Consider the following 25,102-nt stretch of genomic DNA (forward strand, 5'->3'; position numbering starts at 1 on the left):
GTAATAAAAAGTAAAAGCACAGTCCTTGGGCACATCTAACTTTGGTGCGGCCAAACTTCTCTGACTTTCCAAAAAGGGAAAGCCTGCTGTTCGAAGATAGCCTGGCGTGTTTCAGTGAGTGCTGGTACCTATTTGCGGACGGCAATGACTGAAATATGCAGAAACTTGGCAACTAAGTTGTTCACTCTTCTTGCAATCCAGGCGACTTTCTAGCTCATATGTCCAAGACCTCAGGCCAAGGTTACGAAACATAGCGCACTTATGAAACCTCAAAATATACATGCATGCATAGTGCACTGCATACCTAGCCCTGCCTAACCGTACTGCTATGAACTCCACATTCAATTGCCCCAAGTGGGTCAAATCTGACCGAACGAAACTACACACGCGCAGAATATTCCGCATTTTCTGGTAAAATCACAGTGGCTCCATCTCGGCCGGTGCCACCAAATCCAATCCGAGCCACCAGTTATACGGTGGGGCGGCCGTAATTCGGCAGTCGGCGCCGCATGCCGCTCGCTCGGTCAGCCACCGCGGCCGCCCGCCGTGTCGGGCCGGGTCGGCCGGGTCACGTCAGCTCTCTGGGAGCGCGGCAGGCGGCGGCGGCGGCGCTGACCTTTACGGAGCAGTCCGGCCGACCGGAGAGTGCCAAGGTGACCGCACAGTGCAGCCCGACACTATGCATATGTAAATACTGACCACTGTTTGCATCTACATAGCTCGGTCTTTCCCGACATACCCCGGTCATTTCCCTCGCTCTTTGTTTGTGGGTTTGTCTGTCATGTCTTTCTCCATCTGTCTGTCTGTCTGTCTGTCTCACCTTATGCCCCTTCCTCCCTCTCTCTCTCTCTCTCTCTCTCTCTCTCTCTCTCTCTCTCTCTCTCTCTCTCTCTCTCTCTCTCTCTTCTCTCTCTCTCCTCTCTCTCTCTCTCTCTCTCTCTCTCTCTCTCTCTCTCTCTCTCTCTCTCTCTCTCTCTCTCTCTCTCTCTCTCTCTCTCTCTCTCTCTCTCTCTCTCTCTCTCTCTCTCTCTCCCTTCCCCCATCATCTAACCCACCTGCACATGGAGCCGTAGTTTTTCAGTCACGTGACCGTTGCCACCGTCCGCCCTGCAGTGATACCAGCCGGCATGACGCGGCCTTGCTGAACGGATTGCGAGCACGTGACCTGAGGCTGTGACGTCACCATGACCGGTCACCGGCGCAGGCACTGGCTCCGGCCGACCGGTCACGTCTCGAGTCCAGCTGTCGAAAGAAATAACGCAGTGTAGGGTATGACGGAGGCGCTGAAGTGTGAGTGCACCTCCCTTGTATACTAGTTGGTGGGCGAGACTTCAATGCACTGTTATTTGTCACAATCTAAGGTGACATTTAATAGAATTCACTATCCAGTATATTCAATTTATACCTTCAACTCAAGAAGTTAAACAGAAATATATTTGCTACTAGTGCGATGTGATTTTAAACATCACTGGCAGGCGTACCTACGTGTACAGTAACTCTGCATACATTTCTCCCTTATATAACGAATCAATTGTGCTTTCGTCAGTCGCAGCTACAGCAGAATCACGACCACTATTCAGTGGCGGTCCGTACGTGACCCGTACGTGACCTGCCAGCCTGAGTCAAACTCAATGAGCAACACCATCTCCGAATGGAACCCTACAGCCGGAGTGAGAGCACAACACCCACTCGCCCCCGGCTCGGCAAAATGTGCCGCGATTTCGTCCCGTGCAGTGAATGCGGAGGGATTCTGCCTGAAAAGCCGGCCGGCCAGGCATCTCCCGACGGTATCTCCACTAACTTATGTCAGAACGCAAGATGAATTTTGGCGAAGATTTACGCCGCCTCCTTCATATCTCATTTCTCTAGGGACAAAATTATTCCAACAAAGGCTCGCGTTGCCGAGCTGACTGCTGACTTCTGAATAAGTGAATCATATCTTTCATTGATCACAAAGTAAGCTCAACAGACATTACACTTTGTCTTATGTCATTTTTCCGAGAAAATGGTGTGTGTAACGAATCGTCATGGCTGTTCAGTGTTCAAGTACTCAATTCTGAAAAACTTACAGTTTTTAGGCTGTTTTTATAAGATAACCCGGCAGTTGCTGGGGTATTTCGCCACCCACCGTTTGCTGGGGGGGGGGGCGTTAAACGCCCCCAGCCGATAACTCGAGAACCAATAGGCGCAGCGAAACGCACGAGGCGGCAAACGAAAGAACGCGACGAGACGCTTCAGATGAGTACTTTTAAGTTGAATTTTGAGGTCACAGGTCAGGTCAAGGTCAGGTCAAACACCTGAAATCGGGCTTTCAGTAGCATGGACTTCAGGACTTCGCAATGGGCGCCTCTCGTCATAAACTCTGTCAAAACGGTGCACAATCCATCATATAAGGCCTACAAGAGTGTCAGCTCCATGTAGGGGTCAGTCAAGCATAGGTCAGGGTCAAGGTCAGGTCAACCGGGCAGGCACATATCCCCGAAAATCAAAACTAATATTCGCAGCCTGTGACACATGTTTTATGGGTAATTTGGGGCGTGGAACACGATGGTGACATTCATTTTACCATATGTGTACGTGTTTGGCTAAAAAAGTTCAATTTAAGAAATGCATGTATCATGGTCGTGAAGTAGTCACGAGAAATTGCCAAGATTCAGTTCAAGATTTTGGAAAATGCGGAACGATAATCAACAATCGAAGATAGCCATTTGATTGTTCATGGTATTAGCAGTCCAGTGGCGTTTACGGCATGTCTGTATGTCTATTCTGTGATTTTATATGATTTTTTGAACATATGCCGTTTTTGGTCGAAAACTCAGAAATCATGACGTCACTAAAACCTCGATATCTCAAAAAATTTCCGACCCGATTTTTTTTGAAACTTTGTCACAATAAACTTCATTCAATTCCCTACAGGTACCCAAAATTTGGCGCGCCTGCGGCGCGCCGTTTTTATGCTATGGCCCGGCGAAAAAAGTGGGGGCGTTTAACGCCCCCCCCCCCCAGCAACTCGCGGGATAATAACTTAGTGGAGAAGATTTGAACATTATAGGAACAATATGCAGATGCAGACAATCCGCGTTCTCCTAAGCGTTGTTTTGTAGATTTTTGTAGCAGGGAAAGGTTCATAAATCACTTCCAGCTTATCGTTAAGCATTAGACAGGCCGTGCAGCGGATAAAGGAGGTTCCGTCAAGGAAGAACGTTACAAGCCGGACACACAGCCACGGGCACGCCGGGGAGCCAGATGATGATCGATTCGGCCCAAAAGAACAGTTGGCAATTCAGAATGAGCCGGTGGATGTAAAATGCTAATTCTGCGGTATTGATATCAGGCATACCTGTGAAATATGATTGTGATGATAACCGTGGTAGGAATATTTCGTTGAATTTTGTACTTGCAGATCTCGCATGTAAACGTGAGGATGGTAATTTCACCTAAGTTAACCCGCGAGTTGCTGGGGGGGCGTCAAACGCCCCCACTTTTTTCGCCGGGCCATAGTATAAAAACGGCGCGCCGCAGGCGCGCCAAATTTTGGGTACCTGTAGGGAATTGATTGAAGTTTATTGTGACAAAGTTAAAAAAATCGGTCGGAAAATTTTTGAGATATCGAGGTTTTAGTGACGTCATGATTTCTGAGTTTTCGACCAAAAACGGCATATGTTCAAAAAATAATATAAAATCCGATAGGCGTTATCACAAGTGTATTCGCGGCCATTGGGGCGACGTAAGAAAAGAAGAAACCAACTGGCCCCAAGAACTTTAAATTATCAGTTAGCATGCACCTTTTCCTTGATGTGTAGATAATTTACCATTATTTGTTACAGAAAATTGCATTTAAAATGTTCCATTTATGCTTTTTTCATCGTTTGCACAATATGTTCTTTTACTAAGCTAGAAACACTAATTAGAAATAAATCCCGCATCATCAAGAACAATAGGGAAGGCTTGAAGTGAATAAAATAATTTAAACGGTTTTGTTATCTATGTGAAGGCACTTCTAAAATTGTCTGTAGAAATATTGGAGGCAAAAGTTCAACTTTTTCACAAGACGGATGTCTATAAACCTATCTTGTGACAACTCAGCCGGTATTTCGTCGCCTTCAGCCCAGCTTTCCCTAGTGACCGATAGAGGCGCTGCTATCGATGTCCGCCCGTGCCGCCTAACGCACAGAATAGACATACAGACATGCCGTAAACGCCATTAGACTGCCAATACCTTGAACAATCAAATGGCTATCTTCGATTATTGATTATCGTTCCGAATTTTCCAAAATCTTGAACTGAATCTTGGCAATTTCTCGTGACTACTTCACGACCATGATACATGCATTTCTTAAATTGAGCTTTTTTAGCCAAACACGTACACATATGATAAAATGAATGTCACCATCGTGTTCTACGCCCCAAATTACCCATAAAACTTGTGTCACAGGCTGCGAATATCAGTTTTGATTTTCGGGGATATGTGCCTACCCGGTTGACCTGACCTTGACCCTGACCTATGCTTGACTGACCCCTACATTTAGCTGACACTCTTGTAGGCCTTATATGATGGATTGTGTACCGTTTTGACAGAGTTTATGACGAGAGGCGCCCATTGCGAAGTCCTGAAGTCCATGCTACTGAAAGCCCGATTTCAGGTGTTTGACCTGACCTTGACCCGACCTGTGACCTCAAAATTCAACTTTAAAGTACTCATCTGAAGCGTCTTGTCGCGTTCTTTCGTTTGCCGCCTCGTGCGTTTCGCTGCGTCTATTGGTTCTCCAGTTATCGGCTGGGGGCGTTTAACGCCCCCCCCCCCCCCAGCAAACGGTGGGTGGCGAAATACCCCAGCAACTGCCGGGTTAACCCATCAGAAATGTGTGTATAAGAAAGCACTTAGCCTATAAGCGGAAGAGTTTCTGGGATTAGCGAAATTGGGAAAGAAAGAGGAATTGTATCGTATTACGTTGCATTTAGGACGGATTCAGAATTCCGTCTCCGATGTATCTGCGTCGTGCGTACTTTACCTCGTCAGGGTTGGATTCTGGTCTCTGAGGCTCGTCACACTTGGATAGGACTTGTCAGATTGAGACACACCGAAGAACAGAGGCCCGGCCCGGACCTACCTGACTCGGGGCGGAGTGCGTTCGTCTGACTGGGCCACACAGAAGAGGACAGCGTCGTCTCCCGCCCGCACGTGCAGAGCCGAAGACGAGGCCACGATCACTGGAAGGCTGCCTCCTGGTGACGGCGTCCGCTCTGAGGAAAACGAATGATCAGCAGTCACCTATTCTGTCATATCATTCCCCAGGCGCGCTACCCTTTAGACTAGGTGGCGAAATTGATGTTCTTGAAATCTAGATGACCAAGATGTGCTAGTAGGGTAGCCTGGGGCAAGACGCCCCAGATAATTTATTTTGCTACATAAATTTTGTCCCACATCACCTGGGAGGCCAAATTTGTGCTCAATGCGTTCTTTGGACATTTTACTTTAAATTGCACCCCTCAAATTCATTCACTTATGATCGGACTCCAAGCTAGGAAGTGATTTGTGAAGCAACTGCAAATGGGGCATTTTGCCCCAACCCCAGGGCAAAACGCCCCACGGCCTGGGGCAAGTAGCCCCATACTTAAGATTAAAGATTCAACATGGTAGTTGGCTAAATCTTATGTGAGAGGTCCGTTAGACCTCTGGAGGCACGGCACTGAAGTTAGCACATTCCATCCTGTCAGGTGTTCAGCTATGACACTATTGTATGAGCAGGTTTTTCACCTACCTCATAAGACCAAATAATAAATTATTGCAATGCAAATGTTAACCAAATACTTCCTTTGCCATCCAGTTGCTGAGAAAAATACACATAAAGACATAGAAACTTCCTGTTCGCCAGCTACCGAACATTAGAAAGTGGGTAGCCCGAACAACACATGAGGTAAAACGCCCCAGGGGCTTTTTGCCCCGCGACCTACTGGGGCGTTTTACCCCATCACGTAGTTCGGTCAGAGAACAACGCCTTGCACTCCAGCAAGACATAATTTAACACGAACCAACCCGGCATGATAAGCGTTAGACAATAGTTGTTCAAAATACATAAAATTCGTTAACCTGATGTGGACCATAAAAGAACGCCATGATACATAATCTGATGACAAAACATAAAAATCACTCAAAAAACACATTTTTGGCTATATCTGCCGAAAGAGTCGTCACAATTTCTTTCCAGTCTGCTCATATAATGATCATATAGTGCACGTTTTATAGAAGAGATGATGTTCCCCCAGAACTCTGCCAGTTCCGAGAAACATCGGTGAGGCGTTTTACCTCGGCGGGGCGACTTGCCCCGGTCTACCCTACCTACAGTCTTGGGGTTTTCTGTTGCCTATCAGACGTACAGAATGCAAAACAATATTTCATATTTTGCTATCTGGAGGTATCTGTGGCTTAAATTGTCATCACTCCAATGGATTAAAAGTAAAAAGAACTTAGATATGAAGCAATGTGTGGATTTCACATACATACCTATACTTGTACTCGTATCATCACCACTGCCAACTACTGCCCTCGTCTTTAACTTTACAGCTATATCAAAGGCTTCCACCTCAAATGTTACAATTTCATGAAAATGTCTCGATATGATGCATTAAATTCCGACGTTATCGGTGGATTCGTCTCATCACACGGCACACTGGCGACTTAATGATGGGATGGTGTTTAACCCTATTCCTGGCGGGCTCCGCCGGGACAAGAAACTGGCGGGGGGGGGCCGATTCGGCCCCCCCTGAGATCTCGAGAACGAAGCAAGATAGCGACAAGCGGTAAACGGCATCGGATACGCACGGCCAAGATCTACAATTTTTACTAAGGTCATTTTCAGGTCAGGTCAAAGATGACGTCACAGGGGTCGAAAAAGTCAAAATGGCGGCACTACAGGGTGGGGCAGCATAATCGGGAATGCTTTTTGGGCTCTGATCATGAGTAGGCATGGCATTATTTTTATAAATTATATTATGGCAATGAAACGCCCAAAAGTTGTGCATCATCTGACATGACTACATCCATGAGCATGCAACTTCCTGGAAAAGAGCAGCAAAATAGTTCGACGGTGCTCCAAGTGCTTTGCGCGCGCCCATAGACACTAATGTTAAACAAGTAAAACAAGAACATTTTGTTTAAAACCCTGCAATTCCACGTAAAGGTTGCTGGGCAGGTCAACGTGTTATCACGGACGATAAGGATTGTGTGGGGATACTTAGGACAACAGGTTAACGTAATCGTCGTAAAATAACTCTTAGCAGAGGACATACAAGATGACTCACTTGAATATAAGGAAGAAGCACTTGAGCATATTAAAAAGAAACAATGTTCAAAACTTCAGCGACAAAAAATCTTATCACCGACTGGGTTACGATAAAAAAGAATGGCATGCCATATAGGGGATTGTATCGAGAATATTCCAGCGGTCATGCAAAGTAAACATCCTGTTGCAGGGCCTCCTCTAACATACCCACTGGGTGGGCAAATGCCCACCCAGTCGCCACAATTGCCCACCCAGTGGCGTCGATTTGCCCACCCAGAAGCAAATGCAAAAATAAAGGTCCGGCCGGACGTCCGGTACTACCTTTCCGGTCTTAAGCAAACTGGATGCTGTTTGAAGGTCAAAAAAAGTGTTCTGGTTGTTCGATATTCAGGAGCGTAGCCAGGATTTCCTCAAGGAGGGGGCTAAACGCACAAGGGCGCAAGATAACCCCCTCAAAATCCAAAAAGCCATCGGGTTGCATCCAATATTTTTTTAGATGGGGCCCAAATAAATGGAAAAAATATTCATTAACAAACAATGTTAGAACTGAGGGGATAAGCAGTATATGGGCCCCTGTTAGACAGGCCCACGAATAGCTTCATAGAGTCGCCAGCCGGTTCTGATGGCGGTCTGAGGACCCGTAGGTCGGATGAGGGTTCTTCAGACCGTCACAGGCCCCTATAGCCCATGAGAGCCTCGTAAGCCGTCTGAGGGTCATATAAGCCGTCTAGCCACTCAGACCGAAAAAAGGCCCCTTGCACTTGCAGAGGCCCAGTCAGGCCGACGTAAGGCCCTCTCAGACAAACTAAGGGCCCGTTCAGGTCATTTGAGGGCCTCCTCAAACCGATAAGGGCCCCTCAGATCGACAGTGGATCCGATCCGAGCTCCCTCAAACCGATATAGGGTCAGACCAACAGTCGGAACGCATTGATTCTGTTTACACACCGTTGGACCCAAGTTGGACCCATCCCATCCAACTGGCCCCCTGGTTTCAATAGGGCCCCAAGGCTCTAAAATTGGGTCTCTCTTGGCCAAAGAATAACTACTCAGCTGTGTCAAAGGATCTGCCGCAGGGCCTTTGCGTCGCCAAGGGCCCACTGTGTCAGTCAGGGGCCTCTATGGAATAAGGACCCCTGGCTTCCAGGAGGGGCCATGGTCCCTTTGGCCCCCTCCTTGGCTATGCCACTGCAGGTGACAAACGTTCTTTCAGACGACCAGGGGGCAGGGGCCCAGGCGACCAGAACCCCAAGCGACCAGGGGCCCCCTGGGCGACCAGAGGCCCCAGAAAACCGGGGGTCCTCGGATGAGTGCAGGGGCCCATTTTTTTTTAATATTTTTGTTGCCCGACCCGGGCTTTTGTCGTTAGTAGCACACATTCATACTGGGTTAGTACACTATATACACGGCAGTGGTACGAATCGTTTTCGGCACCCGCTACGCGGGACAGCCTTGACCGCACGCTTCCTGTCACGCACCCCAGGTGGCACCGCACTGGTGCGCACGCTGGGGCTATCCCGATTTCTCGGGCCCGGCAGGTCAGAGGGCTGCTCCGGGACATGAAGCGAGGCCGTGCCCTCGGGACATGTCACCGGACCGAAGGATCTGTTTAAAGGCGGATCAGGCCCGTGTACCTGCGGCCGGGGGCGCTGGCTGGCACAGCGGTAATCCCCACGATCGAGCGAACACTCCCCAGTTACTGCCATCTCCTGGGTAGGAGCCGGCCGAGGAAAACGCTGCCAGAGGTCAGCTTTGATCCAAGGACCTCCCACACCAAACGTGAACGCACTTGCCAACTGCGCCACAAGGGTGGTCTGGGCCCCTGCACAAGGGTGCAGGGGCCCATTGGGTAATCAGGGGCACCTCGGGTAACCAGGGCCACAGAAATGAAACTTGAATTGATTTGAATTTGCTTCCGAGTAAAATACGTTTTATCCAGTGTTAGAAAAAAATATCCCGGGGCCTGTGGGGCCCCCATGGCGCCTTCTGCGCTCAAGGGAGGGGGCCATTGCCCCCGTGGCCCCTCCCTCTCCCCTTGGCCACGCCCCTGCCGATATTGGAGTTATCAAGTAATTGTCTCGTAAGTGAAAAGGCACGTACAATAAAGGTACAACCCTCTGCAAGCTGCGTGGTATAAGGTATCTTTTTTCGACAAAACCGAGAATAACGCGAATACGCTAACGGTCATTCGGAAATCGTAACAGCAAGACGCGCGAGACTCCGCACCTTAGATTGGGCTTATTTTGGTATACATTTTCCATCTAGTTTGACAACAACACACAAAAGTTTATATTTCCCCCCAAAACAAACTTATGCTTTTTTGCTACGGTAAGAGTACACATTGTTCAGTGACTGAATTAATCGAAGGGGTGGAGCATGGCGCATCTATATGCAATGTGTTCCGACCGACTGATTATCATAACCTTTGAGATATTAGGTATCGGTTTTGTCGAAATAAGAATACCTACCACGCAGTTTTTGCGGAGGGCTGCAAGTACAGCCCTCTGCAGACTGCGTGGTAGGTATCCTTTTTTTCGACAAAACCGAGAATAACGCGAATACTATGCTATCGGGCACTCGGAAATCGTAACAGAAAGATGCGCGAGACTCCGCAGCTTAGATTGGCATTATCATCGTATGCATTTTCCATCCAGTTTGGCAACAAAACCCAAAAGTTTATATTTGCCCCCAAAACGAACTTAAACATTTTGTTGCCACACAAGGCGTAGGTATGCTTTGTTTATTGATAGGCCCTATCGAAGGAGTGGAGCATGGCGCATCTATTTGCAGTGAGCTTCGACCGACTGATAACATGACTTTTGAATTATAATCAGTTTTGTCGGAAAAAGAATACCTACCACGCAGTCTGCTGAGGGCTGTACATGTAATCTGGAACGAATCGCTCGAGCATCGCTAACCATAAAACATACGACAAACGTTAACTATCATTTTATTTCCAATAATGGCACAGCTTATTTCGTCTCATCCCCGCACCCCCCCCCCCCCCCCCCGGTAACAGGTTTTGAAATTGGTTGAACCCCAAAACAAGTGGCTGGATCCGCCCTTGGGCGGGGAAGTGGCGAAAATTTTGCCCACCCAGTGAAAAATCCTTAGAGGAGGCCCTGTCCTGTTGGGGTGATGGACCTATGGGTGGTCTTCAAGGGAGGTGCACGTGGTGCACCCTACTTCATCGAGCCCGGATAAAATGAGCACCTCTGGTAAATACAACCGCACTCTGGCAGACTCACGTGGAGCCGTCGGAAGAGAGGATCACTGACGGTCCAAATCACGTCTTACGAGGACTCTGTCCGTGCTGGTACTGCAGTGAGGACGACATGTTATTGTGTAGGGCACCTCCACCTGAGATGAACCAAAAACTTCTGGTCCTTCAACTCCGCCGATTTAAATCCGACCAAATTCTTTACATGGAGCGTTTTTTGGTAGAAGTTTAATGAACAACTTATCATCAGTAAAAACAGTCTTCAGTGCAAGGTACGAAGCTGATGGGCGATCATGGACAAGCAGGAGGTTGCACGTGCATGCGCGTGCTTTTGGACCCGCCTTGAGAAGGTCATCGACGCCGAGGGCGGTCAAATAGGATGAGGGATAGGTAAAAGGTGACCGATTGATAGGATGTTGCTAAAATAGTGCTTGGAGCTATATTTTTAGATTCATGACCAAATAATCCCGTTTGATATTTATTCCCGATTATGCTGCCCCACCCTGTAGATATGGAGAGTTTTTCTCGAATAACTTTCGAATTAGTCAAGATAGGAACAAACTAAGGGCATCATCGTGATCCTCTCGTCAATCCGCATCGAATGATATATATGTTGACCTCGAAAGGTCAAGGTCAAAGGTTGACCTCAGGTCACGTGACCTCGAGGTCATCATGTATATCATTCGATGCGTCTTGACGAGCTGAACACAATGAGACCATCCACGCGTCTGTATCTTGTTCCTGTACGGAGTTATTGGCCAAAAACCGCTGGTGACCTTTGATGACGTCACATGACCTCACAGCTGCCCAACAACAAAACAGACCTCAAGGTAGTGAAGGTTGATCGTATATGAAGTCATGTATGGTATATGGGGCCATTCCGACCCGTTTTAGTGGTAAAAACAGGGAGTTGATTTTTCCCCCATTGACTTATAATGGGGAGGTCGCGAAATTGACCTGACCTTAGGTCACCGATATCAAAATTCCGAGATATACAAATTGCACATACTGGTACCCTAACTAAACCCTGAAGAGAAGAAAGTGATCGGTCAAAAACTCTAGCTCTGGCGTGATTGCAAACTTTTCTGAGGTAGCGTCACCAAACCGCCTCTGGTGACCTGACCTGAGGTCAGATCAACTCAAAATTTTCAGACATGTTGCGTAGAAGCCTTTTAGGAAAAGTCAGAAAATTTGAGCTTCCTAGCTCAACGCGTTTGGGAGATATAACCAAAAAACCTCAGGGGGGCTCCTGAGGCCCCCCCCGCCAGGAATAGGGTTAATGACCGGAAGACAGCCGATGACGGTCGATGACGGCCGGTGACGGTCGCACCGACTCACCTCGGATGACGACCCTGGCTGACGGCTCGCTGGTGACGTGCTGGTCCGTCAGCAGATGCACCGTGCGACACAGGAATCGGTCGGTGACGTCATCACTGGTGACGTCACGCACCAGCAGCTCCCCGGACGGCACCATGTGGTATTTGTCGTCTGAAAAAGTCAATGTCACTGATCAGCTCAGTACCTACGCGTCACAGGAGGACAAATGACTAGCAAACACGTCATTCAGTACACATGATGCCTATTCACTGGTACGCGACTAGCACAGCAACCACGCCATTGTACAACTGATCAGCACTTTAGACTGGTCAATACACACCAGGCCAACAAAAGACACATCAATGGACAGTTGACACACCAGATCAGGGTAGGCCTCCCTCAGATTAGGTACATACTTATCAGTACAGCACGTGACTCCCTGGGTGCTTGACCAGCGCAAAAAAAAATGGATGCCTAACACGTACAAGTTACAATACACAAGTCGTTCACAGATAATCAATGAATTGCACATATCATTGGACACATCAGACCAGCACAGCAGTGATTCTCTTCATTCGGTTCTGCCGGTGCCGGCGCCGGCCGTTCTTTGGTCGTTTTCCGTCGCCGGTGGGACAGTCTCGGCGGCACCAATATACGGCCGTGGCCGCCACCATTTTCACGGCAGCTGGAAATAAGCTGGGCGCTGACTGCTGCGCTCCGGCCGACAACAAATGGTTCCAGACACACCGGCAACTGTCTGCAAAGATACATCGCGCCTGTCTGAAGTGGCATGCTGCACCTGTTGTACTGTCTGGTAAGACACACCACGATGATGGCAGAGATGCACCACGACTGTCTGCAAAGACACACAGCAACTGCCTGCAAAGATGCGTGATTTGTGTCTGCAGAGATACATACATCAGTTGTGTCTGCAGAGACATACCAAACCCGCTTTCGAAGACACAGAGACTTGTCTCCTAAGACAGAGGTCCTGTCTGCTGAGCCACACCGGTAGCGAGAGAACTGGCTGCTAAGACATGTCCCGTCCGTCTCTGAGACACATCCGGCCTATACGTACATGAGACATACCGGTCCCAGGAGCTCTGTCTGTTCCCCGCGACCCGTCCACCTTGACCCGCACTACTTCTAAGATTGCACGGCCGCGTCATGGGCAACTTTTACTCCCAGAAACTTGCACTTTCATTTGGTGATTTAAAATTTTGGTGACTTATATAGAACAGGTGCAAGGTTTGGTGTAATTCAACAGGAATATGTAAGCGAAAGATAATTTGATACCGTTGCTCTCAACTGAGATTGATGCCTATTTTAGGAACGAGCATTGCAGCAACACGATTTGTAGGGTAGTAAGGTCGGATTCATATACCTTTACAATCAATTCAGATAAAATGATTCACGCTGACGTTCCAAACAGATCACCAACCGAACGGCTCTCAGCCGTTCTCACCGACCTCATTCTGGGAAGTTCGTACTTCCATTGACTGATGCGAGGTTGCAAGCATCGTGTGTAGTGCGGGAACTAACACATCGAGATTGATATAAATAAGTTGCATTGAACTTGATGTTGATAAGTAGCATTTAACAGCGCCTTCAAATTAGCCTTTACCCGCTCTTTCCGTTTGTCTTTTCAGCGCCGGAAAGGTTCCTAATTGGTGTGAGTAGTTAGACACCTTATAATAGATAACGTATGATCCAGTGCTTCAATATTCATTGTGCAGCAGCCTATGCACCGATATTGTACCAAATGTCCCGAGCATCAAGGGATGTCTTACAAAAATACGGGACAGTTGGTATATGGTCTCAGTTGTGTTCCGCTTGCATGGCTTGAGCCCTAAGGAAACGGCTAGTCCTGCGATGGGATTCAGTTACCATGCCGCCCAGTGGCAGGTCTTTGACAAGACTGAGTAATGAAGGTCCGCAGCTCAACGGTCCTAAATTCTGGCCCATTTATTTCCAGTGGCGTGTGTGAAGCCTCAAGGTGCCCACTGTCCAGCTTTGTACTTAGCGACAGCTAGAAACACACAGACAGATCGACAGACCGACGGACAAACAGACCGAAAGACCGAAAGGCCTGAAAGGCCGACCGACATACAGTCAGACAGAAAGACAGACAGACAGACAGACAGACAGACAGACAGACAGACAGACAGACAGACAGACAGACAGACAGACAGACAGACAGACAGACAGACAGACAGACAGACAGACAGACAGATCCGCAGACCGACGACCCGACAGACAGACGCCTGAGGTCTTTTCATCTCATTGTGGTTCCCGCTACCCACCGCGCGTCTCTATTTAATTGGCCGAGTTATCTAATTTCGGTGATGAGCCCCGTTTGAGCGCTCCCGCCTCGCTCGGCGGGTGGTCGTTTGGCGCGGGCTCGTCGGGTTCGACAGCAGGTTCGTCCACCCACTGCGCCAACGTCGGCCGTGCCTCATCAGACGGAGCGAGGTGCCGACGGCGTTCCAAATCGCCGCGCCGCCGCCCACCGCACCGCTGCAGTACGTGGGGTGTGTGGTAAAGCCCCGCGCACATTTACAGCTCTCAGAAAATAGACAAAGGTTTGCCGGTCAGAAGGCCGAGACCTTTGTAGGAACGTAGTGCAAACTGCACGGTGCACCGTGCATATAGCTGTCCAGTTGTGTTGCACCAGTTTTTGTCGTTGTTGTTGACTGCATGTATCGTTCAACTGTGACTGGCTTTTATTTCAACCGAGTTCCTGAGAATCCATAGCCGTAGAAATGTTATAGAGGTAGGTAAGTCATAAAAATTGATTCTCAGTCAACAGATCGATTTGGCAATCTGATGCATAAATGGGCAATGTCTATCTACCCAGAAGAAGTTAGGTATCTATGTAGTTGGTTGATTTGATTAAATAAACCAGTTTCATTTTGTTTATGTCAGTTATTTCGCGGTGCAAAATGCATTTATACGAAAGAGTCCAATGCATAACGCATCTACCTACGCAAGAGCAATTTAAATGCCGATAACCTGAATCCTCGCAACAAATATTTTCAAAGCAACACCAAGGAAAACTGCTTCAGTGACTCCGAAATGGAGCCAGGGTCACATATATCGCGAAAATTATTCATGAGATACGCTGCAGAGGAAATAAACTTGTTTGGTAAGCCGGGTCTGGCAGATTGAATATAAAGTCGCCGGCTCTATCAGATCCCAAAGCCGCACGACGGGGCACCGAACGCAGCAAAGGCTCAGAGGAAACACGCCGGAAGGAAACGGATGGAAACGGCTGAATTTATGAGATCGGCTGTCATATCAGCTGCATGATGAACTTCGCACTACGCAGGGTTATTTCTGTCTAAACAACACATTAGCCAAATATGCGTTGGTGTTACCCCTACTAATGTCGTGTGAGATGTAGGTAATTGGCGTTTATTGTGGATACTATGTATAGGTACTCGGGCGTTAACTGTAGATTGGATTGTGAGCTCCAGAAACATTAGGCGTATTGCGCATCTTGAGAAAAGCACGGTTGATTTGACCAATCCGTAACAATTGCCTTGCATGCTCTACTTAGTCTTCTTGAACGCATATTTGAATATACGGACTCCATGTTAAATGGTAAATCACCAGCGGATCCTATGTGTTATGGGTCCGCACCGGTCATCGTGTTAGATAGTTCACACGGGACACATTTTGAATCCTGAGAATCATACCGAGTGGCCCGCACAGAAACTAGCGCTGATACGAAACCTAATCCTTGGCCGGTGTGGGACACTGGGCCCGGGAAGTCCCACACATTCAAAGTGTTCCAACGCCGGCTGGTGGCCGCTAATGGACCACCGCTCTTCTCCGGCAGGATCGCCGCACCAATCCGATGAATCGCACGGCCGACCGCTGATGCGATCTGCACCGTTAAACAGCTCAGGCGCCGCCGCTCCGCTCATCAGCGCCTCGTTAAACGTACCGGGCGCCGACATCAAAACCCCGTCAGTGTTCGCAGAGGGCCGTAGTCATATAGGTGGTGACCTTCAAGAGAGAGATTGCCATACAGCGGGGCGGACTGGAGACCGACGGTCATAAAAGAGACAAAGAAACTGAGTCTTACAATGGCTCACAGAGCGAGGTTAGATGAAAGCTCACCGAGATAATTGCGTCACATGTCGGACCACATTAACCCGCGCCCGGCTGGGGGTCCTGGATTTCCACGCCCTGCTGGGGGGGGGGTATTTGAACACCCCCTTATAACTCGGCTCCTGGGCCACGTAGCGATACGCGGAAGGCGGCGTTCGAAAGAGCGTAAAAAATAATGACGAAATCACTTCAGTCAATTTTTGGTCAGGTCAAAGGTCAGGTCACCAGAGGTCATTGAAGGCAAAATTTCGCCGATTTCCAGGTCGAATGTCGAAAATTTCCAAGAAGCCAACGCATAACTCGGGAACCAATAGAGCTACAGCGCCGCGTAAAAGCGCATTCGATAGCCCTACTAACGCCCTTTCTGAATAATTCTCTCAGATTTGACCTAACGTCAACGGTTTTGCCAGCAAGGGGCAAAAACTGCAAAAATAGCCAATTTTTTCTGAAACAGTTTTTCTGCAATAACTCTTGACCCAAGCCTTGTACGAGCTTACTGTCACCGGCATCGTGTTCCTCTTGTCAAGACGCATCGAATGAACTATAACTTGACCTTGAAAGGTCAACTTGAAAATTTGACCTCAGGTCAAGGTCATGACCTGATCGGAAAGGGTCATGTTGCATATCAGTCGATCCGTATCGTCGAGCTGAACACTTATGAGGCGTTTTCATCGCTCTAGCATGCCTCTATCAAAAGTTATTTGCGAAAAACTGTTAGATACCATTCGTGACCTAAGATGACCTCAGGGCATAAGCAAGGGTCACGGACATCATTTTCATATTCAGTGTGTCTAAACCACTTGTAATTCGGTGTTTGGGAGTGTTTATAATGTCTTTCGTCCAAAATAGGCGCATTTCAATTTTCTCCCATTGACTTATAATGGGGAGGTCGCAAAATTGACCTGATCTTAGGTCATCGATATCAAAATTCTGAGATATACATTTTGTACATGCTATTGCTCTTAGCAATCGCTGAAAGTTCCAAAGCGATCGGTCACTCGGTGTAGCTATGACAGACATTGAAACTTTTTATGAGGTGAGGTCACTTCAAGTGACCTGGTGACCTGACCTTGAATGACCTTGGTCTGCAATTTTTACAACATGTGTAGAATTGGTGTATGATAAGCCGCCGTTTTTGAGATATTCGCGAAAAACCACAAGGGGGGTGTTCAAACACCCCCCCCCCCCCCAGCAGGGCGCGGGTTAACAGACAACCATTGAACGGCGACCTGAGGCCTTCAGTCATGCATAACAGGCAAACGGCACACAAAGACCAACAGTCTCAGATTCCACAGAAACAAACAGTGAACACGGAATAGTCACATTTCCTTCACTGAACAGCAGTCACAGGTCCCACAGAAACCGACAGTCACAGGTCCCACAGAAACAGACAGTCACAGGTCCCACAGAGACGAACAGTCATATAACGCCGAACCATTTCTGCAGCTCTATAATGGTCTGTCGGGACCGACAGCTGCATGATGATCCCATCTGTGAAGACGACTGGAATTCTGAGGAGCACCAATCCGCGGCAGCTGACAGAAATCCACTAATTTCGCCGAACAGACGGCCGGAGGTAGCTGCTCTGACAGACTCTGTGTCAGCAGCTCCGAGCAGAGGTGACCTTAACACTGCCTGTCGGGGGGCTGGGAGCCCGCAGCAAATCATGGGATTTGGGTGTCAGAGAGGTTCCGGGTTTCAGAAAATGCTTAGGTAAAGTACAAATAGAAAGGAAGGTATGTGTAGTGCAAGCAATGCATTGCACAACTCACCTCCGAGCAGAGTAGGGTAGACGTTGACACGGCCCTGGACGCCCCACGAGATGACGCGCACGGTGACGCGCACGTGGTCGGGCACGTGGCACGTGAGCACGGCGGTCTGGCCCAGAGGGGCCGAGCCGTCCGTCGCCGTCACTCGGTAGCTTTGCAGAACCACTGCCGGCAGAACAGAACAGGGCTGCGTGTCAAATGGAGTCGTGTGCTTCTGTGAAGAGGGTTATAGGCTTAGAGATGAAATGGCTGTCTTATTTCAAACCGCCATTTATTGTTTGATATGTGTTCGTTTAGAAATGTTCTCGTTTTTGTGAGTTCGGACAGCCCGGTTTCTAGGAAGTTCGTGTGAACAGCAACCACAGAGTGAATTGAATCGAACACCTTCGTTAGAAGTTTGCTTTCTTGCTGTTGACCAACTATTGAAGCAGTAGATTAGTCTACGAGTTTAGAGGCCAAGCCGCTCCAAATTCGTTGAGATATTATTTAAACAAGAAAATATCGGGGACATCTATTTATAATTAAATGATATGGGCGAAGCTCGGCTTTGCCGTGACGCGCCTCGCTCGCGGTAAGACCCAGCTGCTCTTGGTCCCCTGCTCTGAGGACAGAGATGTACGGGGCTTTAAATTTCAATCAGCCGCGGCCGCAGCGGGGGCTTGTGTTCAGGCGGCCGGCCTATGGCTGCCTCCGCCTGATGGGCAATCTCAGCGTGCCGCGCCCGGCCGCCGGATCTCCGTCAACAGGCGGCCGGGACGGCGAGCTTTTTACCAGTGACAGAACAGATTGGCCTATAGAATGGCCTTGTTTTGATCCGATATCCCACCGCCCGGTATCGCCCGGGACCCGGCCACGACTTTATAACAACAAGAAGTCCAACCAGCGACGGCCGACCGGCGAAAATACAGCCGTTTCGGCGTGCTCTGATCAAATGAAACTATCCGTAATGCGTTCAGGACGGTAGAACTGATGATACCAGAGGAGACTGTCGTCAAACATCGTAGATGAACGCATTTTTTATGGATTAGGTACAGTGCCTGCACCGCGGCTTTTTCGGGCAGGCTTCCTGCCATCCTGTTTAGTATCGCTCGTAGACGGTCATTGTTTTAGATGCGGCTGGCTGGCAGGGCCATACGTCAGGCCGGTTCGTCGCTGTGGTGCCTCCCAGGAGAGGTTCGTCGAGCTGACACGTATTTAGGCTGCGCTCTAATGGACCTATCCATCACTGCCGCCGCCCCCCGGAGCATCTTTATATTCAGGTCGCGGCTTTTGTGCAGGAAAACCGATTTACAAAGCCGCCCTGGTTATGAAAAATGATGTTCGCTATGATTTACCCTTGTTCCGGCTGACGCGCCGGGAGCCGGCTAGGGTCGGAGCGGCTCGCCAGGTCAGTAGGTTCGGGGTAGGCGGCGGCAACTATCGTTCGCGTGGGATTTGGTCCGGCGGGCGCTGCGGTGCGGAGGTCTCCCGGTCGGCCGTCTGACGGGCCGGCACCGCCGCTTCAGTATTCATTCATTCATTCGTCGGTAAGCCGACACGGCCCGTCCCGGGTGCCTGGTCTGCAGGCCCAGGCGAGCTGGTGGCATGAGGCTGCGTCTGGTATGATATTAGGTCCGGTATGGTATTAGGTCCGTCTGGTATGATATTTTTGTTTGTTTTGTTGGGTTAGGCCCTTTCGGTCGACAAGACCATTGCAGAGCCGGAAGGATGCTAGGAATTAGGGGGAGACATTGGTCTGGGCAGGCACCCTAGTGAGTCGCCGGGGCTGAGCCCGTCCAGAGGACAGGCCACCCAGCCCCATGGCACTCACTGCACCCGGCTACGGGGTGCGCTCCCTCGGGAGCAGCGATGCCGCTCCAAGGGAGCAGCCCGCATGAGATAAAGTTACCTGTCCAGCCCGGAGGGGGGTTGCGGCGTGGAGGAGAAAGATTTCAGTATCCTGAGGATAGAAGCACGGAACGGTATCATACTGATGGTATGATATTAGGTCCGGTATGGTATTTAGTTTGGCATGGAGTCGACTCTGGTGCGCGGAGCGGGTGAGCTTACATTTGTTGAAATGTCTTTGGGCCTGGTTAGGTGGTCGCTTCGTCCGCTGCGGTCTGGTGAAGTCAGGCCGGACTTGGTATGATGTCAAGTCTAGTCTGGGACCAGGCAGGCTGGCTATCGGGAGGGGCTGGTGTGTGGTGGGGGAAGAGGTCGACGCGGAGCGAAAGGCTCCGTCGCTGCCGAGGGTCTGATCGGGCAGCTCTGAAGTGGTGATTAGAGCGGACGGAGGCGGTCGGGCGGAGCCGCCGGCTGCTGTTATGCGCCGCCACGGCTGGAAATTTGTGAGCGAGCGGTCCAAGGCTGGAAAACTGAGAGCGAGCGGACCAAGACCACGGCAAGCAGGGTGTGAGCGAGAGGACCGAGGTCGGAAAACTGACAAGAAGCGAACGATGGCTGGAAAAATTTGAGAGCGACCCCGGCTGGTAAGCAAAACCCTGAAACATGGCAGATGCTGGCGTAAATGTGAGCAGCCGAAGCAGGCAGCTGCACGGCTGGCATGTGACATCACTGTGGGGCGAGGTCAGAGGTGTGAGGGGCAGCCATGAGAGAGCAGAGAGAATCACCCCCTCATGCTAAGAGCCCCCTCGCCTGCAGACCCAGATAATTACCGGCATCGGTCAATGCGGCCGGCCGAAATGACCGAAATGTCTGCTTTACCGGGCCGGCGGGACCATTGTGACGGCCATTATCCGCGCCACAATGGCCGGCCTGCCATATTTCCCGGCCGGGCCGGTCTGCTGACTGTTGGCTGTCAGAGGCGCGGCCGCGCGCCTCTGTGACCGGCCGCCGCGCCACTCAGCAGCGGTAGAACGCGGAGAATGGAGCGCCACTCGCTGTGGATATCGCCTACACACCGATACCCTTAGTCGGCGCGGTCGGGAGGTGCTGACCTATTGTGGCGGTAGAAGGTAATCAGCTCAGCCAGCCCAAGGGCACACCCACAGCGGCAGCAGAGGGATAAAGCGTGTTCTGAAATAACTCGCACTTCGACCTCTTGCCTTTCAGACCTAAGAGTTGATCAAATGTCATGCATTTTTATCATTCAATCATTCATCCATAAACTTGGTCTTCTTGGTAGATCAATAACAATGTTGTTTCCAACTGTTAAGAATGCACAAAGCCACTGTCAATAACAAGCTTGCGGAAAATGTTAAAAAAGATTCAAACTTGAATAGCAATTAGCAGCCCAATTAAAACAGTTTCTTCATTGCCGAGGCCCGACCTACCTAAAGCTGATCGGGTAGCGTGTAAAATAATGTTTTTATTCTGATAAGCAGCATTAAGTGTTTCCATTTCAGTCATGGCATCTTGAGCATCTCGAGCATCTCAAGCATCTAATTAAAAGTTTATTGATAATTTTCCCACGATGGACTACACATTACCTCAGAGCGGTACACTGAGCCCCCGGGTCGGTCGTATACCCCCCCCCCCCTCCCATTCATCTGCCGAAGGGGGGGGGGGCACGTCCGGTGCCACGGCGGACTGATCCTTTGACACGGGCCACCAGACGCGCGGTGCGTCCCTCGGCGATCAATAGAACACACATATTCCAAATTCCGGGATGGGTGGACTTTAGCGTATTTCGTCTTTCGGTGGACTTGAAAACTACGCATGCTGGGAGGATGACTTTTAGATGGCAGCACACGTCAGGTAGGTAGCAAGAAAATATCAACTGGCCGCTGTCCTATGCCGGTTAGTTTTGATGTGGTAGCCGGTCGAATTTGGGTGCAAAAAAGCGTTTCGGTGGACTGTACTTTTAGGTGGACATATTTTTTTTTGTCTTGAGATAACGGTATAAGTGGACATTTTTTTTTTGCTTTGAAATGTAGTGCATAGGTGGACGTACATTTTTGTTTTTAAATTGCACTTTAAGTTGACATATTTTTTACGTGCTTTATTACAAGCGAGCCAGCGGAGCGAGCGAAGCAAGCTTTCGTAGAATGGCGGAAAATTCTGAGTACCTATGAGCAACTTGGCAATGTATTTCAATGCGTCAACGACCAACGTTGAAGTGTACTACACGTGCGCACGTGGAGGGTGCCGCTTCCAGATCTCAGGAACGGCTGGACCGATTGTGCTCAGATTTGATACACCGATAGCGACCGGTTGGCAGGGTGCCGTGCAAAAGTCAGTTGGAAATACCCCCACTCAGTTTCGCACTTGCAGGGCTCATCCTTTTGCTCGCTCGCGTATCGCCCCGAAAGGCGTCTTACTGGTTCATTAACCCGCTCGGCGTTTTCACGCCCCCCCCCCCCCAGGTTTTCGCTGACATCTCAAAAACGGTTTGGTACAGCTTATTATACGTCTTTTCCGTACAGGCTTTGAAAATTTTAGCTCCAGGTCATCAAAGGTCAGGTCACCAGGTCAAGTTAAGTGACCCAACCCCCGAAAATAAATTCAAACACGCGCCCTGACCATAAGATACACGGCCCCACGGCCCCAGAGTTGGGGGGGGGGGCAAGCTGCCCCTACTGCCCCCTCCCCGGTTCCCGCGCCTATGTTTGAGGTCACATTATTCATCATTCGACGCGTCTTGATGAGAGAAATGCAATGGTGTTTGAAATGTAGACGGGTCCCGCCTCGCCAACCCGGCTCCGACACACAACCTTCACAGACGAGCTTGTATTCCACAACCGCCGCTCGCGCCGGCCAACCAGGACTCTCTGAACATGCGAGCGACAACAAACCGAAGAGACATCGGAAATTAAGGTACTAGGGCTGCAACTAAACAGAAAATAAAGGAACAGCGCCGTAAGTTATTATGACAATATAAAATAAATACTTAAGTGACGTGAATTAATCAGATATAAAATCGGACAAGTGACATCGCAGAAAACAATAAGAAACAGAAGAGAAGCCGGTACGAAATCAAACGGTGCGAATAAATCGACCGACTATACCCGACCCTCTTAACGAAAAGAAGCGAACATCGGCAACAAGCAACATTAAATTCGGAGATAGCACATATCAAAAGGCAGAAGGCGACGCAACACAACGGCGCGTGGCACTCCGTCCGAGCGCGGCACTCAGGCCACGGCAGTGAGCGGCACTCATGGCAGAGCGCAGCAATCACCACGCTGCGCGCGGCAGCCACCGTCCGAATACGGCACGCTCAACAGCGCGGCGCGCGGCACCCACCGCGTACGCAGCGCTCGGCAAAATCACTGCACAGTGCGCGGCGCCATCACTGCAGCGCACGGCATCGCGCAGGTCGCGGCACCCTCGCCGCGGCCACGATCACGGGACCACGGAGGGCCCAGCCACGGGAAGCACGGCCGCAGAGCACGACCGCAGAGCACGGCCGCAGAGCACGGCCGCTGGCAGCTCGGCCGCGGAGCTCAGCAGCGGGCAGCTTGGCCGCAGACGTCGCAACCGTGGAGCACGGCCGCGGACAGCACAGCCACGACAAAACTGTGAACAGAACGCATGAAAATAACCATGTCCTTTAGCACCGCTCAGCACTCCATTGAGACCACGCTGGACAGATTCGCCGATTTGAGGCGCTGGATGGCTGCATGCCATGTCGATCGGCGCGTTCCGTCAACAGAACAGCCAGACGGGCGTCCCCAACCAGCTTGCCACGACATTACTAAACAATTCGCCAGCAACGACCACAGCAAAATCGCAGTAAAAATTATCAGTTAGCAGCTGATCACGCGGCTCACATCACAAACGATGCACGATGAACACATATTTACAAAGACCTTAATTAGGGACAGAATCGGTTAGGCGGTCTCGACGCTCTCTCAGAGCACTGCAGGGCCGGCACCGGAGCTACTGACCTCTGTGCGTCGGTAGACACAGCAGCAGCTTGCCAGCCAGGAACCTCCCGGGCAGCGTCGACCACGCCAGACGGCGCAGGACTCGCCGGAGGAAACTCGTCGCCGGCGGGGTCGGCGGGAGCCGCGAATCGTTCGGCCCCCAATGGCGAGACCGCGACATGTACGAGTCGCCGCCCAGCGCCGCATACCGCGGCGGCGACGGAGACCGCGGACACGGCGGCTGTGCGCCATCGTCAGAGCCGGGCGACATCACTGCAGATCTGGGGACTGACGTGTCCGGGGCCGCGACTGGCGGCCCCGTCTGGGGTGCGCGTGGGCAACGACGGGCCGTATGGTTGCCCGTGTCAGTCATGAACACGTGACTCGGAGATAAGGTGAGGCGGGTATGGCGCTCAGCGCAGCCTTCGTCGGCTAAATGTGGACGCCATTCGACTACTGCGCCGCCATCGTCGGACTTACGCTGCGACACCCTGCTCGCCTGGGCCTACTTCCCTCCACTGGGACTGCTGGTGAAACAGCTAACCGGTGTTTATGTTACGGGCGGCTGTGACCGCCCGTTGTGGCATGCCTGGCGCCGCCCGTGGCGCCTCCCCGGCTGGCCGCGCCCGGCGCCGCCCCTGCCGCGTGGCCCTCGGGCGGGGTCGAGGGCTGGCGCTGGCTGGGCGGTCGGCGGCCCGGGAGAGGCAGGGAGACCGTGGTTACGAGCGGTTGGCTCTGTGGTTCTTGTTTGGGCCTCTGCCGATAATACAGTAAAGCATCGAGTCTGAGTGTGTTCAGCTCCCGCAACATTTGGCGCGGTCGGTAGGACTGCAGAAGACGACAAAGGGTGAGTTCATTAATTTCATTTGATGATATTTATTGAAATTTAGTTCATGAATGTTGATTATCGTAACTAGTCTGTGCTCGACAAAAAGCGGGCGGTTTGCTCGAAAATAGAACGCCGATATTTTCTGTTCTGAGGGGAACGTTAGGAATAAGGCGGTCCGCCTGGGTGCAGTTTTGAATAATTTGGTGAATTGTTTCCGCTGGCCATGGATTTCAACGACACTATTTTGGTATCGCGAACCCCTCGTTTTGCGGGTATAGAGACAGATGATTGGGAGCGGTGGATATCTCGTTTCGAGTCGTTAACGGTGGGACTCGGAGACGTTGAGCGAGTTAAGCGGCTGTTGCCTCTGCTGGATGGCGTCGCACTCGATTATGCGCATTCGCTGTATCAGGGTGACAGTTCGTACTCTGAGATAAAGTCAGGACTTGGGGTCCGGTTTGGTCGGTTAATCGAGCCCTTACAGGCGCAGGCCGAGCTGGGGCGCGCCTCCCAGTCGCCGGGGGAATCAGCTGAGAGCTTCGCTGACCGTATTAAGAGACTGGGGCGGGCTGCGTTCCCTCATTCTACCGGTCCGTCAGGGGAGGGAAAAGGTCCTGAGGAAACGTATGCAGAGAGGGCGTTCGTGATGAAAACCCTGACGAGTCGGTTCATATGTGGACTTCGGGATGAGTGGCTCCAGACGAAACTGTGCCACCGTAATCCTGAGTCACTGTCTGCGGCTGTAGCGGTGATCCGAGAGC

General features: G+C 50.5%; 1 protein-coding gene and 1 long non-coding RNA gene across 2 annotated transcripts; both read right to left on the bottom strand.

Moving 5' to 3' along the window:
- Positions 1–1,055: 1,055 nt before the first annotated feature.
- Positions 1,056–21,924, bottom strand: LOC122377082 (Down syndrome cell adhesion molecule-like protein Dscam2; the record flags this gene model as incomplete). The annotated part of the gene is made up of 5 exons (XM_043357031.1): positions 21,912–21,924; positions 17,706–17,867; positions 11,839–11,988; positions 5,112–5,244; positions 1,056–1,242 (listed from the first exon to the last, which is right to left on the bottom strand). Coding segments are annotated over exons 1-5 (645 nt in total), but the record flags the coding sequence as incomplete, so codon positions are not given.
- Positions 21,925–22,358: 434 nt separating this feature from the next.
- LOC122377080 lies at positions 22,359–24,059 on the bottom strand. Its single transcript, XR_006255776.1, has 2 exons — positions 23,534–24,059; positions 22,359–23,162 (listed from the first exon to the last, which is right to left on the bottom strand). It is a non-coding gene; the product is annotated as an uncharacterized LOC122377080 (long non-coding RNA).
- Between the last annotated feature and the right edge of the window lie 1,043 nt (positions 24,060–25,102).

Source organism: Amphibalanus amphitrite, unplaced genomic scaffold (genome assembly GCF_019059575.1).
Source record: "Amphibalanus amphitrite isolate SeventyFive unplaced genomic scaffold, NRLGWU_Aamphi_draft 002501F_arrow, whole genome shotgun sequence".
Classification (NCBI taxonomy): Eukaryota; Metazoa; Arthropoda; class Thecostraca; order Balanomorpha; family Balanidae; genus Amphibalanus; species Amphibalanus amphitrite.